Here is a 15,032-nt window from a genome sequence, read left to right as displayed (position 1 = left end):
AAAGTTCGGTGAAGGTCAGTGAACTGTAAAGACTACGACAAACATGAGTTCGTGCAAAAAATAAATATTTCAAAGTCCGAACTCTTTTTTGTATATAAAATGACATTCGAACCAATGATGACACAGGGTGATTACTGAAACAACGCATAGTTTTATCATAACAGTAAAAAGTGAGTATGCACATTTTAAAAATAATTATGCTGTTTTATCCTGAACCTTCGAAACAGTAATAAAGTTTTTCGGTTTTATTTTGTTTTGTTTTTTCAAATTGGATACCACTATCGATCAAGCCTTCAAGAGATTGAGAGCCATGCAAGATAATGTTCTATCAGTTTTATATCCAAGTCGATGGAATAGGCTGACAAGCTATGATCCATGGGAAGACCTCCGCCTTAATAGCGGTAAGAAAAACTTGTAGGAATGTCATAAAAATATCTTACGCTTTAATACTTCTAAACCACACCGGAGAGATGACACACAGGACAAAACAGATCACATTTTAGTCGTACTTATGTAATTACATTCTATTCGTGTTGCTTATACCACGCCCTTTTTATCATGCTCGCAACTCCCGATCACAAAATGAAATACAAGAATAAACTCTCTACATGTTTGAAGTGTAAAAACTTAATGAAATGAATTATGAATTTAGCCAGGCTGACAGAAAGGCACCTGCAAGCGCGACCGGTTCTTGTCGTCGAAATAATGAAAGAAACATGAAACTCAACCTACAAACATCCGACCAACATGCTTTTAATTTCGTCATATGCTTAGCCTATAACGTATGAATAACGGAGGCGCAGACACCAAAGCCTGGTGCGAGAAAACACACCCTTCACAAGCGGTTTAGGACTAAGGTAGAATGCGCCTCGGGGACAGATGTTCGAAGTCTCAAATTTTTACAATTCTTTTCTGGTCTACCACTTTTTGGGGCTCATTTTAAAGCTATTGGAGAAATAAAAATTGTGAGTTTTTTGAAAATCGATAATTTATTTTCCACCGTAGAGTTAACAAATGGATAGCGGCCATTTTGAATAATTTCAAATATCGGTCAGGAAATTTGTTTCTCAAGTTCCAAACTGTGCATGGTGAGCCGTGATTTTTATTCTTGATTTGATACGAGAATGGTTAAATTTTTGAGCAAAAAGTTTAAGTGTTTCACTTTAGTTTCACTTAATTGCTCTATTGTGGTCCGACTTTACATAATTAAATGATCATTTTCATGAAACTACTACTACAGCCAAGTGAATCAAGAACTGGCACTATGGAGCTTCCGACCATTGCACCGTGCACTGGAAATGGAATCATGAGTGTAATCAGTCACCGGGATCGAAAAAGATGTCTTCAAGGAGTAAAGTGAAATATTTCACTCTAACAAAGAGGCTTTATGAGATAAGGCTTTCAGGAGTCTTTGAGCTCAATGTGGTTTTCGATGTCTACAATAAAAGTTTACAAAAGTTACAACTGTTTTTTGTTCATCAAAACCATCGAATGGAACGTAGCGATTTTTCAACTGCCACGCAGGGGGTAGGTTTGAGAAATATGAAAAAAGAAGCGAGAAAATCTCACCTATAAACAAATTAGATGCAGTCAGATTTTGTTCATTGACAAAAGCGACGCAAAGGTTATCAGCGCAATATGAAGTAATACACAAACCTTGATTTGAAACGTCAATGTGCTTTATTGCCATTCGCAATATAACCCTGCATACTATGCTGTGTGTTCCCGGCGTTGGATGGCCTCCCACTACATTCAATGGGGCCGTATAACTTCGGGAACATACAGCATCGTACGCATAGCTATACGCAAAGTCATATTTCATGAATACTATACAAGATATTGCATGTTACAATATGTTATCTTAAAGACTAGTAAATTACCTTTCCAATGGTACCTAACAAGTTAGATTATATTCAAAAACAAGCTCAGCAGATGACTGATAGGAAGACAGCTTTAAAAAAATGCATGCAAATCTGCAACACTGTGATATTGCGGTACCCTCCAAAATCTGACTGTTACAGCTGTAGAGTCCCAATATTTTTTCTGTTAAAAGTCTATTTCATATTTCTGACATGTCCCTGTACCAAATAAAACCAATTTCATACAAAGCATTGCATTTTTTATTATGCCTAGCTAAAAAATTGGTAGAATTTGAGATTTACTGTAATTTGCAATGTTAAACTTTGGGGTATGGGGTAAGTTTTGGTCATATTTCACAAAAACTGTAGAAGATATTGCATGTTGCATTATGTCATCTTAAAGAAAAATAAATTGCCTTTTTGATGATACCAAACAAGTGAGGTTATGTTAAAAAATAAGCTCAGCAGATGACTTACAAGAAGACAGATTTGACGAAAATGCAATTGGGTTGCAAAATCGTGATTTTGCGGTACGCTTCAAAACATGATCATAACAGCAATTCTATCCCTATATTTTTCTGTTAAAATTCCATTTCGTATTCTAGGGATCCCAAGGCTTCTGAAAAATACAGTTTTGTTATCCTGTGGGGGAGGTGCACGTAGACCCCTCTAGTCCACGGACTATTGTCTCTGGGCACTGTCTACATTACTGTAGCTTGTATTATGACAATATAATGATTACATTTTCTTCAATCTGAACATCGGTGGTATCAAAGTATTCTGTATTTTATTTCCTGACGGTCTCAAAAATTCAGATAATTTACTTTCGCGAACCATAGATAGAACTCCGACGTAGCTGAAATAAACTTTATGGACATAATGAGTCGCGTCGTTCGCAATGCTGGAGTATCCTACGATCATGCGCAATAAATATCAACTCGTGAAGCGATATGACCTAACTGCGTTTGACCTGCCTATTCGACGAATTTCGAAAACGAGGCAGAATTGATATGCTGTCCTAAAATCGCGATATATTGCTGACCCTTTAACGATTTTTGTCCAATTTTCAAAGAGCACTGCAAAATTTCCTCTGAGATGGACGACCAAAGGAATGTTCGAGAGTTAATTCAAATCATATGCAGATTGTATGGAGGCAGTGTGCAACTATCAGAGCTTGCAGACGCTCTCGGTAAGGTGAAGTGCATCGAATATTTTGCCGGAACAAAGCCTGAGATCTATTTCTTACAGAGTTCCAATATGTTTACACTGGAACGAGAAGGTAGCAGCTTTGTCGTCGGCGTGAAAACTCCCCTTAGCCTCTGCCCTGCCTACAGATCGAAAGTCGGTTGTCAGAAACAGTCCTGCACAAACCTGCATGTGTGTAAACAGTTCATCATGGGCACCTGTCCCTTTGGGGACGCCTCGGCGGCTACGACTGCTCGCAAATGTCACCACTCCCACCAGCTTCAGGGAGACCCACATAACAACGGCGTGTTGCTGGCCAACCAGATGGCTTTCCTTGACCCTGTAGATTTGAAATTTCTGATCAGGCAGGGTGACGTCAGAGAATTTTCACCGGGTTTATGCCGTGACTACAGTAACCCCTCCGGATGTCAGCGCGGTGATAAGTGCTACTACCTCCACCTGTGCAGAACGTTTGTTACCGGCAGAGCTCCATGCAAATTCGGAAAGAAGTGTAAGTTTGGTCACTACGTTTTCGCCACTCAGCCGAAACGTATCCTGCGGAGGTTTGCAATCGACACAACCACGTCACCGAACGAGATACTGGGAATCATCCGCAAAGGGCTGACTGCGCCTAGGAAGGCTGGCGATACCGAACGGCGGACATCTAAGAAGGACGAAGACGACGACGTCGACAGCGACGAAGGTGATGAGCCGGGACTCGAGGAATATGGGATGGATGCACTTAGCCTTGACGATAAATGCCTGTCAGGCATTCAAACAGAGAAACTCGAATCTGGTGACCATGAATTGACAACACGCATTTATACTGACCCATCGATTGAAACTGAAAGTGAAAGGCAAAAGAAAAAGGGCAAAAGACAGAAGCAGCGTAAACAGGGCAACCAACAAGCCGGCATCACCGTCGCGAGTGCTCTTAGCGAGTCAGCTGAACCAGGCGATGACCTTAGTGTACCCTTTAGCGTTGAGGAAACCGTTGAAAGCCAAGATACCATTCAAACGTCTACTGATGCAGACTGTGGGGAGCTCCTTGAAGTGGCCGATGAAAATGAGAAAGAAGCAAGCGATGACAGCGATATATTTTATGAAGACAGCACTGACAAGGAGGACGACACCGACGAAGACGATGAGCTTGAAGAAGAAGAGGAGGAGGAAGAAGAAGAAGAGGAGGAGGAGGGAGAAGAAGAGGTTGATGAGATGGAGGTGGTAGTAGAGGGAGGAGTGATGGATGCTTCAGGTCAGGAAATATATAAGGAATTCAAAGAAGACGACGAAGGAGAACCAGAAGTGGAAGACGAGGAGAAAAAGAAGAGCAATCGGAGAAACCGGAGACGACGTAACAAACGTGTCCTCGAACAGTCGAATCTAAATGTTGACAGCTGTACTGCCCAAGTGACAGATCAGTCGTCGTGTTCAGTGACAAGTAGCGCCAAGGAGGATACAAATAAACAAACGAAGAAAGGCAAAGGCAGACAGCGTGGCAATTCTGCCAAATCAAGAGCTCCTGCTGCAGGGGACCAGAGAGCAGGTGTGTGTGAGTCACGTGACGAAGGCAAAATGGTGGCCGGTGTCGGAAATCGTGGAGAAAATAAAGCGGCTAAGAAGCAGAAAGGTAAGAACAAGCGTAAACAAAATGCAAGGAATCCCGCCAATGCAACCCCTGACCAGAGTGTCACCCTGCATCAGTCACTACAGCAGGTGGATGTGGTCGGTGGAAAGAACAAAGGAAATAAAGGCAACAAAGCACAGCAACCTGCAAACCCAGGGAAAAAAGGCAAAGCCAAGGACGTACAGGCCAAGCCACAACAGCGCCGTCCCTCAAGTGGGGCGTCCGAAGGTGCGACTTCAAACAAGGACGGCGCTAAGGGAGAACGTGTGAAAGGGCCATTAGGAGGCGCTGTTCCCAAAAAATACCAGGCACCAGATCAATCTGGTGACAAAACTAAGAGTCAGGCACCGCAACAAAATCCCAAACAAGTCTCAGCCACGAAGGAGGTTAAAAAAGACGATACAATCTGCCTGTATTTCTTAGATGGAAAATGCAGGAAAGGAGAAGAATGCAACCAACATCACAATCATCTTCCTTATTTCTGGCAAAAACTTGCATCCAAAGACAACTGGAAGACTTTACCTGGAAACTTGAGTGGACATTTAGAGAAAGAGTTCTGTGACGTCGATAAGGAGAAAATTCAAATCAGGTGAGCAAACACCTTGAAATGTTATTTGTGTTATGGTTACATTACTGTTGTCTATCTCTGTGAGTATAATGTAAGGGTTTGTGACATGCCCTTTTCAGATGCACTTCCACCGGATGTGCTTGAAAAGTCGGAGGGATCCGATCATACTCTGCACCGACACAATCTCAAACATCACTCCTGCATAGTGTCCCAATTAAGACGAAGACAAACTTTCAGCATTATATTTGTATCCATTCATAATGTAACTTTTATCGGTATGTAGACGTATGTATGTTTGTATGTATCTATGTATTATGCATGCATGCATTCATGCATGCATGCATGCATGTATGTATGCATGCATGTATGTATGTATGTATGTATGTATGTATGTATGTATGTATGTATGTATGTATGTATGTATGTATGTATGTATGTATCTTGAATAGGGATGGATGAATGCATGCCTGAAAACACCTCAATTTAACAAAGTCGATGCATGCTGTCCAACTCTAAATCAAGCCTTACAAGGCTCAATCTTTAACGGGCCAGAAACTTTAACTTTGATGATGTGTCTATTTTTATCAGCATATCATTCGCAAATTATTGTTCTATTCCCCAAAGTGTGTTAGAAAACCACTATTTAACACCGGTTCTATACATGATAAAATGTACTGTTATTGTTTACATTTGAAATGTAGTATGTACCAGAATTCACTTGTCAACAATAACAAGGCGAAAGAAATATGGTCCTGTACACACTTACATACATGCATATATATATATATATATATATATATATATATATATATATATATATATATATATATATACACTTACATACACGCCTATATATATACATACACACTCACACACACTCATAAATGGCAGAAACCACTCTTATAGATGGTGACGCGGAATGTAAATTTACATGGCAAATTATAACTTCAAAATGTACGTTTTGAAATCTGTTATGAATTTGTTGAAGTCTATCATTACCAAATAATAAGGTCGGACAATATTAATTTCTTATGATGATTGCAACTTTGCACTTGTTTTTTTCAGCCTCGACGGAACAAATAAGTCAATCGCAGACTTCAACAAGATGGTGCTGATTGACCTTGGCGAAAAGAAGGTGGTAGAACTACGCAGAATTTCAACGTATCCCTACGCCACTGTTAAACCATTGAACAAGCTTGCTGTTGAGTGGATCTGGTACTGGAAAGATGGCGCCGTGTGGCGTCAATATGGCGCACAGGTAAGCAGTGTATCTTGCAAGTTTTGCATGGTTGCATCTCTCTGATGATCAACCTTCACTTTTTGAGACACTGTCGAGTCCGCGTCATTATGAGTCTCGTTGTCGGTGTATTTATGATGTATATTTGTGAGCAGAACATTTGCATTCACACTTTTAAAAACTGAAAAATGCACATAACTGATTGTAAAGTGCTCATTTGGGTTGCTGTGGCTCCTTTACAAAATCTCCCACATCATGGTTAACAGAGCAGCGCCCCCAGTGTTCAACTACAAACAGTGAATGTGTATTTGTAACAAGCTGTTAATTGTGCACGTTCCCTTAGTTGACCCTCTCCATAAACATTCCTACTCCAGCGACCGTGATATCAGTGACCATTCGGCACTGTCGAAAAGATGCAATTAAGTCTCCGGTATTTTTTTAACAAGGGTGGCATCGGCTCTGCATCCGTCAGAAGTTCAGAAATAGAAGTGAGCTACCAACTGTTCATGCGAAAAGGGGAACCAGTGTCCATACAGTTCTCCGTTGGTCTGGAAAACGAATACACCATTCACTTTGGACAGATGACTCAGCAGAATCAAAAGACGTCAGTAAAACGAGAAGTGAGAAGACGACCAAAATATCTGTCTGCCAATGACGTGAAAGCTATCAAGGCAGAGTAAGTGTATACGAGCATGTGATATTTTTATTCGTAGCATCTGAGCAAACAAAATAATAATTTGTTAACAACTAGAATCAATTCTCGGTACCTTAAATACAATTTTGCCACCTAAGTGAGTCACCAAAGTCTAGGGTGGTTGCCCATATTTTTAATATGGTGGATTTCTTCACATTAGCACAGAAGGCTACAGAAACAAAAGTGAAATTTTAGATTGTACATGATTTTTCCTTCCTGAACTAACAAAACATTTTTGCAATGACAACGATTAACTTGATATTAAAATAGTTATTAGATGCACTATCTCAAACTCTTGCTGTGGTGAGAAGCTACTTTCTACCCACAATTCATTGCAACATCATATCGTGCCCCCTAGCACAGGACAAAAGCTATAAAAGGTAGCAAGAATTGGTATGTATACAACTCAAAGAAATCAAAAGAGTCAGATTTTCTGTTCCTGCTCAAAATTTCCACACACATGCAATCCCTCTGTCATGTTATTATTGCACAGAGCAGGCGATGATTGTGCACTATTGAAGTCACGACAGGGTACTAGGATCTCCTTCTTGTGTTGAAATGACAACTCAGTGATTCTTTTCATAACCATGTTTTGTTTTGCAAAATTGCAATAAAAAATTCTGATATTTCATTGTTTGTGTAGTTCAAATAATGCAGAATTGTTGTGTTTGTTCAGGGTAATTTTCTACATTTGGGAGAATTTTTCGAAGGAGCAGTTTTCAAATACTTCTATCAAACGCCCTACATGTCAAATGTTATTACGAAAGTTTTGAACGTACGCTGACATGAAATTGAAGTTGCTGATGAACAAGATCTCCGAGTGATCAGTTTTCATCAACTTGTTTACCATGTCTCATTTTATTTTCAAACACTCTCTTAACTCTCTTTTTTGACCTGAATGTGTGAAACCCCACAGAAGGAAGAAATCAGCTGCTCCGAAGCCTGCCAAGAAGAGCGCCATCCCGCCCATCACAGCCAATCCAAAGCACTGGGATCGTTCGGCCGCAGACAAAGGAGGTTATGGCCTGGTCTCATTGTCCGACAATGGCAACACCAAAGCTGAATATCAAGAAATTGCTGCCCGGTTCCAGGAAACAATGCCAGATGATCTAATCGTGTCTATAGAGAGAGTTCAAAATGACAGTTTGTGGGGCTTCCTCACCAAGTAAGTTACACCTTTTGCTCAGCCACTTTTCATTGTCACCTTTCTACTTCAGTGGAAAACCATATTAGAGAATTTTTCCTCGTTTTTTTGCGTTATTGCAATGTAATGCAATGTACCCTTGGAAAAACACTTCTTGTGAAAGTACAGATGTGGCGAGTAATGAATTTGTATCTAAGCAAGTGGAAAAACCTCCCTTTTTGGCACGTAAAAGTATTTTGCTAGGGTTGCAATTTAGGAGAAATGTATTGTCAACTGCATGTCATTATTTGTTTTCTAAGAAGGGGTCAGGTAGTGGAAGTTTTAAGCAGGTGTGACTAGCAATCATTTAGTAACAAATGCGGGAAACACGTGCAATAATGAAACTGTAAAACACATGACAAGTATAAATACAAGACGGTGCTCATAAAATAAACAGTTTCTTATGTCAAACATCAGATTGATACCCATCAAAACTTTAATTAAGTTACATCATGCATATTTAAAATGAAGGAGTTTAATTCTTGCCCATGTTCCCACAAACTCTATAAACTTCAATTTGTCTTAAAAATCCTATCAGAAACGTGTTCACCGGACTTTTGTAATTAGAGGAGTATTATAATGACCATGTATCGCTATGCCAGAAATGTTTTTTTTTTTTGCTTTTCCCGTTTGTTTGTTTTTTTTTGTTTATTTGTATTTTTTGGGAGGGGGGGTTAAATAAAATGAAATGTTAACAATCTAGGCAAAAGTGCTAGCTTCCAAATAAGTCCATACGAGCTTAAGGTAGTTCGTGCCTCGAAAATGAAAGACCTAAACTTTTTCCCAAACTTTTCACATGTAAACTTCAACCTTTGTCTTTCAAAATCGAGAATGAAAATTTGGGGTCACTGAAAAACCTTTGGTACTAGAGAAACAAATCACAAAATATTTACCGAACTTTGAAATTCAAAATGGCTGCCGCCACTGTGTTATCTTTATATCTTTATATGGAAAAAATCCTGTTTTCAGGAAACTAAACAGGTGAAAACGTTATTTACTCCAGAAGCTTCAAAACAAGGCTAAACAAGGGTCTTGCCAAACAATATTGTAAACGTTGGAGGATCTGAATATTTGTTCACTAGGAACATTCTACCATAAGATAGGAAAATGTTGTCAAATTTTGAAAGAGCAAATTTTCCTTCATTACACCACAGAGTAAAATAGACAGAGTAGCAACACTTGCATGCCTTTTGTTCCATGGTCGTCTCGGTAGACTATTGGCTTTTCATATTAAAATGAGCTCCAAAGGTGTTAAACTTTTTGGAAGCTTTGTTTGTGGTTGATGATTACACGAGATTATGCGAAAAATACGACGAGATGGCATCATACTGCCAGTCGCGTAGCAACCATAGTTACTTAGTGAGCTCTCAGGCCAGAAACACTGCTTCACGCCAATCAAAACATAACACGCCAGCAGTTTCATAAAATGTCCTTCCTTGACGCACGTGTAAAAGAGGGTACGACTGACCGTAAACCATTGAGTAAAACCAGACAGTATCGATAAAAGACTTTCAAATTTGGATCAAACACACTCATTATATATTCATAAAAATATAAGAGGAATTTTTAAAACGGTAAAACTCGTTTTCCTGAAGCTCAAAACACTCCCGTTTTCGCCAGCACGTCAATTCTGCTCAGCAACACACGACAACAACAACACAAACTTTGCCGACATACTTTCGCTTAACAATTGGCGAAAATCCGAAAAATACCGAAGGATTCATGGTCGGCACTCTTCGGAAGAGAGAGGCGATAGCAACCTGAGGCGAGGCGAACATGGATAGGTTACGTAACCGCTTCACGCCTTAAACAATACCCGTTGCCACTCTATCTATCTTTCTCTATGATTACACTTGGAACTCCATCAGAACCGAATACAAATCATCGTAACTTTTGTACTTTTACAGACGTCATGAGACTATGAAGCAGAAAACTGGTGATGTTGATGTGCGCCATCTTTTCCACGGAACTCCCGAACAGTATGTCCACGTGATCTGCCGTCAGAATTTCGACTGGCGACTGAGCGGCTCCAGAGTCGGAAGAAAATACGGAAGCGGCAGCTACTTCGCCAAGACCGCCAAGTTCTCGGACAGCTACATTGCGACCGACGACCTGTACCGGAAGATGTTCTTTGCGCGTGTTTTAGTGGGCGATTACGCACAGGGAAAACAAGATTATGTCCGACCCCCACCAAAGAATGTAAATGATCCATTCGGCGACATATACGATTCTTGCGTAGATAAAGTTGACAACCCTAAGATATTTGTAATCTTTGAGACCAGTCAGGTGTACCCAGAGTATGTTATAACTTATATTAAGCAAGATGATATTGAAAGAATGTAAGAGGGCGTGGAAATAATCAGTCTTCTGGCTACCTTAAATATCTTCTGTCTTGTCGCGGGGGGGGGGGGAACCCACGTGATGTTGCAATGCATTGTGGGTAAAAAAATCGACTTTTCACAACAGCAAGAGTTTGAGATAGTGATCTTTGAACACGTGTAACGCAAATGTAATCGTTTGTATGGCAAAAAGTCCTGTTTGTTCATGAAATTAGCTTAGCTCATGATGCATCTTTTCAACTTTTCAGACATTTGTTGTATAAAATCCCTGCATGACTTAAAATTGTACCGTGGCTTCTGTAATGGTACGTGTTTTACCTGTAGAAATCCCAGTAAATTGTAAACATGATCGACGGTCTGGGACTTTCGTGAGTCAGTTTGGAGGCAAAATCATATTTAAGGTACCGAGAATTAATTGATTGATCAAACAATGGATAAATAATACTCCATTGTAAGCCCATTGAGATATCTTTGTGGATAAAAATCAATGTTGTTATGTTTCCTGATGTTTAAAAGCCATTTTTCGATTGTATTTATAAAGTTTAATGTTCATGGCAAGTTGACTCCCAATATTTATTGATATTGCGGTGTTGGAATATTAAGTGTTGAACTTTTGCACAGTTATATATTGAATATAGTAAAATTAGAGATAGCAAAATACACATTGTTCCTCGGAATCACTGCTTCCACATTTGCCAATTTAATGTTTGGCGGAGATCCCGTGAATTAACAAAAAATAATGCTCACATCGTTTCACAAGTTTATTTCTGATAAATTTCATTCTGCCTCAGCAACCGTGAATCCCATATTTCTGTTACTGTACTACAAGCTGTGGCTTGCACGAGTCCCATGAACAGCATGAGCCATATTACTGCTTTGCAACAACACAATCCTTTGAGGTATGCTGTGTGTACTTTAGACTGCAATAAGGTTTTCTTTATGTTCCTATGTAAGATCACAGAGCAGTGTCGTCATATTCTTGCTTGAAATATTTGGGAAACTAGTAAAACGAGCCAAAACAGAAACTCAGTAAACAACACGATTGGAACTAATTTGGGATACATGGATTAATATATTTTTCAAATTTCTCAAAAGTGTTAGATGCCATATAGCTGAATGTTGCAATATTACAAATTACTCATAAAAACAAGACAAGAAAAGCAGATGAACTTATATTTGCAGGTAAAAACGACCTTACTTCACTATCCAATTATCCCAAATTAGCTCAATCGTGTTAAACTGAGAAAAGCTCAAACATCAAGGATACCATGTTTAAGAGAGTTGAAGAGGTAACAGTAACACACATAGCGGTATACTTTTTCAGCATTTTGTTCTGTATGTGTTCTATATTTTCTTGTTTTATACTCCGAAGAGTATTTCTAACCGTTCAGTTACACTTTGTAATGTGAGCACTATCTGTGTAGACATAGTGTGCGTTGTTCTTGTTGACTGGGTCATAAATATCGCTGTGGCCATGTGTAGGCTACAGGGACTACTCAGTGCTTAATGTAGAATGCGCCTCGGGGACTGAAATTTGGACTCTCAAACTTTTACAATTCTTTTCTGATACACCACTTGTGGGGGTTCATTTTAAAGCTCTTGGCGTAAGAAAACTTTTCACCGTCTTAGTTTTTTCGAAAATCGAAAATTTTATTTTTCTCTATAGAGTTAACACAGGAATGGCGGCCATTTTGAATTTCAAGTATCAGTTGGCCCTAAATGTTAGGTAATTAGTTTCTCAAGTGCTTAGCTTTGTGCCGCGACCCTTACTTTTTATTTCAATTTGGTCCTAGTGTGGTTGAAAGTTTTATCGAGGAAATTGTGAGCAAAATTTCAATTTGAGCGAAAGTTTAAGTCTCACTTTCGAGGCGCAAACTACTTTTATACTAGTTACAATTGGCCAACCTTGCTGCCCATTTTACTCTGACAAGCCCACACTACCTTGTGAATAATTAGAGTTGGATGGAAAATATTGTGGTCAACGGAATATTGGATTAAACCATGAAACCATATAAAAAACAAAAGCAGTGAAAAATATAAACATTGGAGCAGCGACTTGCATCATTGCGTCAAATACTGTATCAGCAACTGTGTTCTTGTTTCATCACAAGTTAACAATGCTGGTTTCCTATATCGAGTTATGTATTGTTATGGAGAATTTATTGTCATGAAATTGATGAGTATTATTCGTAAAGAATCATTCGCCGCTTCTGTTCCTTCGGCAGAAAAAAACGAGGAACAGCTGTGTTTGACTGGTCATAATAATTTCAGTAGAGAAAGTAGGCGTAATTTTGGCGAGGAAAATGTTAAAAAACGAATCCGGTGACTCAGTATTTATTTTCGAATAGAAACGCAGGTGACAAAAGAAACATTAATTTGATTGCTAACATATGAACGCAATGAATACATTACGTATTGTGCTATCATTTATCATATGAGAATGGAGTGCAATTGATTTACTTTTTAGAGCCGTTTGAGGAAAGAAAGTTGTGTTAACACGATTGGAGCTAATTTGGGATAATTGGATCGTCATATTTTTCAAATTTCTCAAACGTGTTAGGTGCCCAATAGCTGAATGGGGCAATATTACAAACTACTCCTAAAACAAGTGTATTGCTTAACAAATGAGCTTACATTATACGATTAAACCGACATTACATCACTATCCATCCAATTATCCCAAATTAGTTCTAATCGTATTTCGTGCAATAATTTGAGTTTAAATATTTCTCACTTTTCCACCATCATTTCGTCAAAAAATCACTGCCTGATTACAGCTATCTTTATTTGATTAATAAATCTTTAGGTTTGAGCACCGGAAAACCTTGCTTTATTTTGTGGTGTGTGACTGCGCTGTCTACAACAAGGGACCTTCAAATTCTCTAGTGTTGCCTCTTTAGTTTTCAATTTACGTCTGGTCATCGACGTATGAAATTTGCCTCACCATTCTAACAACGTAGCTCGGTTATTGAACCACTATTTTTAAGGGTGAGGATTTGGCCGAGCGGTTTTGACTGCGATATCTTCAATCGGTGACAGGGTGCCGTATGTTGTGGGTTCGAATCCGATCGACAATCTACTGAATTTGACATGGCAATGCTTTCAAATGAACAGACTGAGTTTTTCAAACATAGAAAGCATAAAGTAATTAAAGATGTCTTCTAATTGCGATATTGAGCCACAATGAAATGTATGTCTGCTGCACAAGAATGAACACGTGGACGATTAAGCCAGAAAGAGTTATTGTATTTATTAGTTCTAACCGTTTGAAATTCAGGCCTGCTGTTGTTCGTACTTCCATGTGCATTTTGTAGAACGTGCCTTGGAGACAAATATTAGCACAGAGTCTCTCATATTTTTGCAAATCCTTTGTGCCTCTTTTACCACTTGTTTGGGGCTCATATTAAAGCTCTTGAAGTACGAAAAAGATCACCGTCTAAATTCTTTCGAAAATATTATTTTCACCATAGAGTTAACCCAGGGATTCCGGCAATTTTTAATTTCAAATATGGGTAAATGTTCGGCAATTTGTTTCTCTTGTACCAAACTTTTCACGGTTATTATCATTCGTGATTTGGTAAGAGAATGGCTGATAGTTTGTGTGTGGAAATATTGGGCAAAAGACTAGTGTCTTCACTTTAAAGGCATATACTGCCTTATGGCGTCTGTATAATAACATTTGTTTTGTTATTACTGTAAGGTATTTGGACGTTGATTCTGTAAATCAAAGGATCTCATGATTTTTGTCAGAACAACCATTATGCGAAGAGCGTGCACTTATTATGGATTGGGCAGGCAACTTTTTCCGTGCCTACGTCACAATCTGTGAGTGAAACCACCCTCATTAAATCAAAAAATGATGACCCCTTTCAAGAAGATAGAAAATTATCTATGAAGCTTTTGGCAATATTTCGCACGCTATATTGCGCGATTTGTTTCCTCGTCAGTTACATATCCACCGGGTGAATACTATGCCCTAAGACTGTATCTGACTGTCAATAAGGGAGCGTTCAGTTATAACGGCCTGGGTGGGCCGGCGAAATCCAGGGGGTCACCTGAAATTTGAAAACTGGAAGTGGGGTCATAGACGGGGGTCACTTAATTTTCATAGGTATCCATCCAGTCATAAAGCAGTTTCGGTGTTCAAAATATTCGGGGAAACAAAAATGATTCTCTGCACGATTTCATTCTCTGAAGTCATTTCACTGTGAATCTGAATAAAAGTATACGTATTATCGGTCACATGAACATCTTGCCTTTGCAACTCTATACAGGCTTGTCGTCTTGTGAATTGAGGGTAAATTGCATTGCACTACTGTTGATATCTGACCAGTTTTCAG

The 15,032-nt window shown here is 39.1% G+C and overlaps 1 protein-coding gene across 1 annotated transcript; it reads left to right on the top strand.

The window, feature by feature from the left end:
- The first annotated feature begins 2,854 nt into the window (after positions 1-2,854).
- On the top strand, positions 2,855-13,515 carry LOC139136710 (zinc finger CCCH-type antiviral protein 1-like). Its single transcript, XM_070704523.1, has 5 exons — positions 2,855-5,260; positions 6,305-6,497; positions 6,923-7,152; positions 8,087-8,335; positions 10,261-13,515. The coding sequence occupies exons 1-5, from the start codon at positions 2,955-2,957 to the stop codon at positions 10,694-10,696; spliced, it is 3,414 nt and encodes a 1,137-aa protein (XP_070560624.1). The 5' UTR covers positions 2,855-2,954; the 3' UTR covers positions 10,697-13,515.
- Positions 13,516-15,032: the final 1,517 nt, after the last annotated feature.

The sequence above is a fragment of the Ptychodera flava genome, chromosome 7, assembly GCF_041260155.1.
Source record: "Ptychodera flava strain L36383 chromosome 7, AS_Pfla_20210202, whole genome shotgun sequence".
NCBI classification, from domain to species: domain Eukaryota; kingdom Metazoa; phylum Hemichordata; class Enteropneusta; family Ptychoderidae; genus Ptychodera; species Ptychodera flava.
This window is presented reverse-complemented; position numbering and strand designations above follow the sequence as displayed.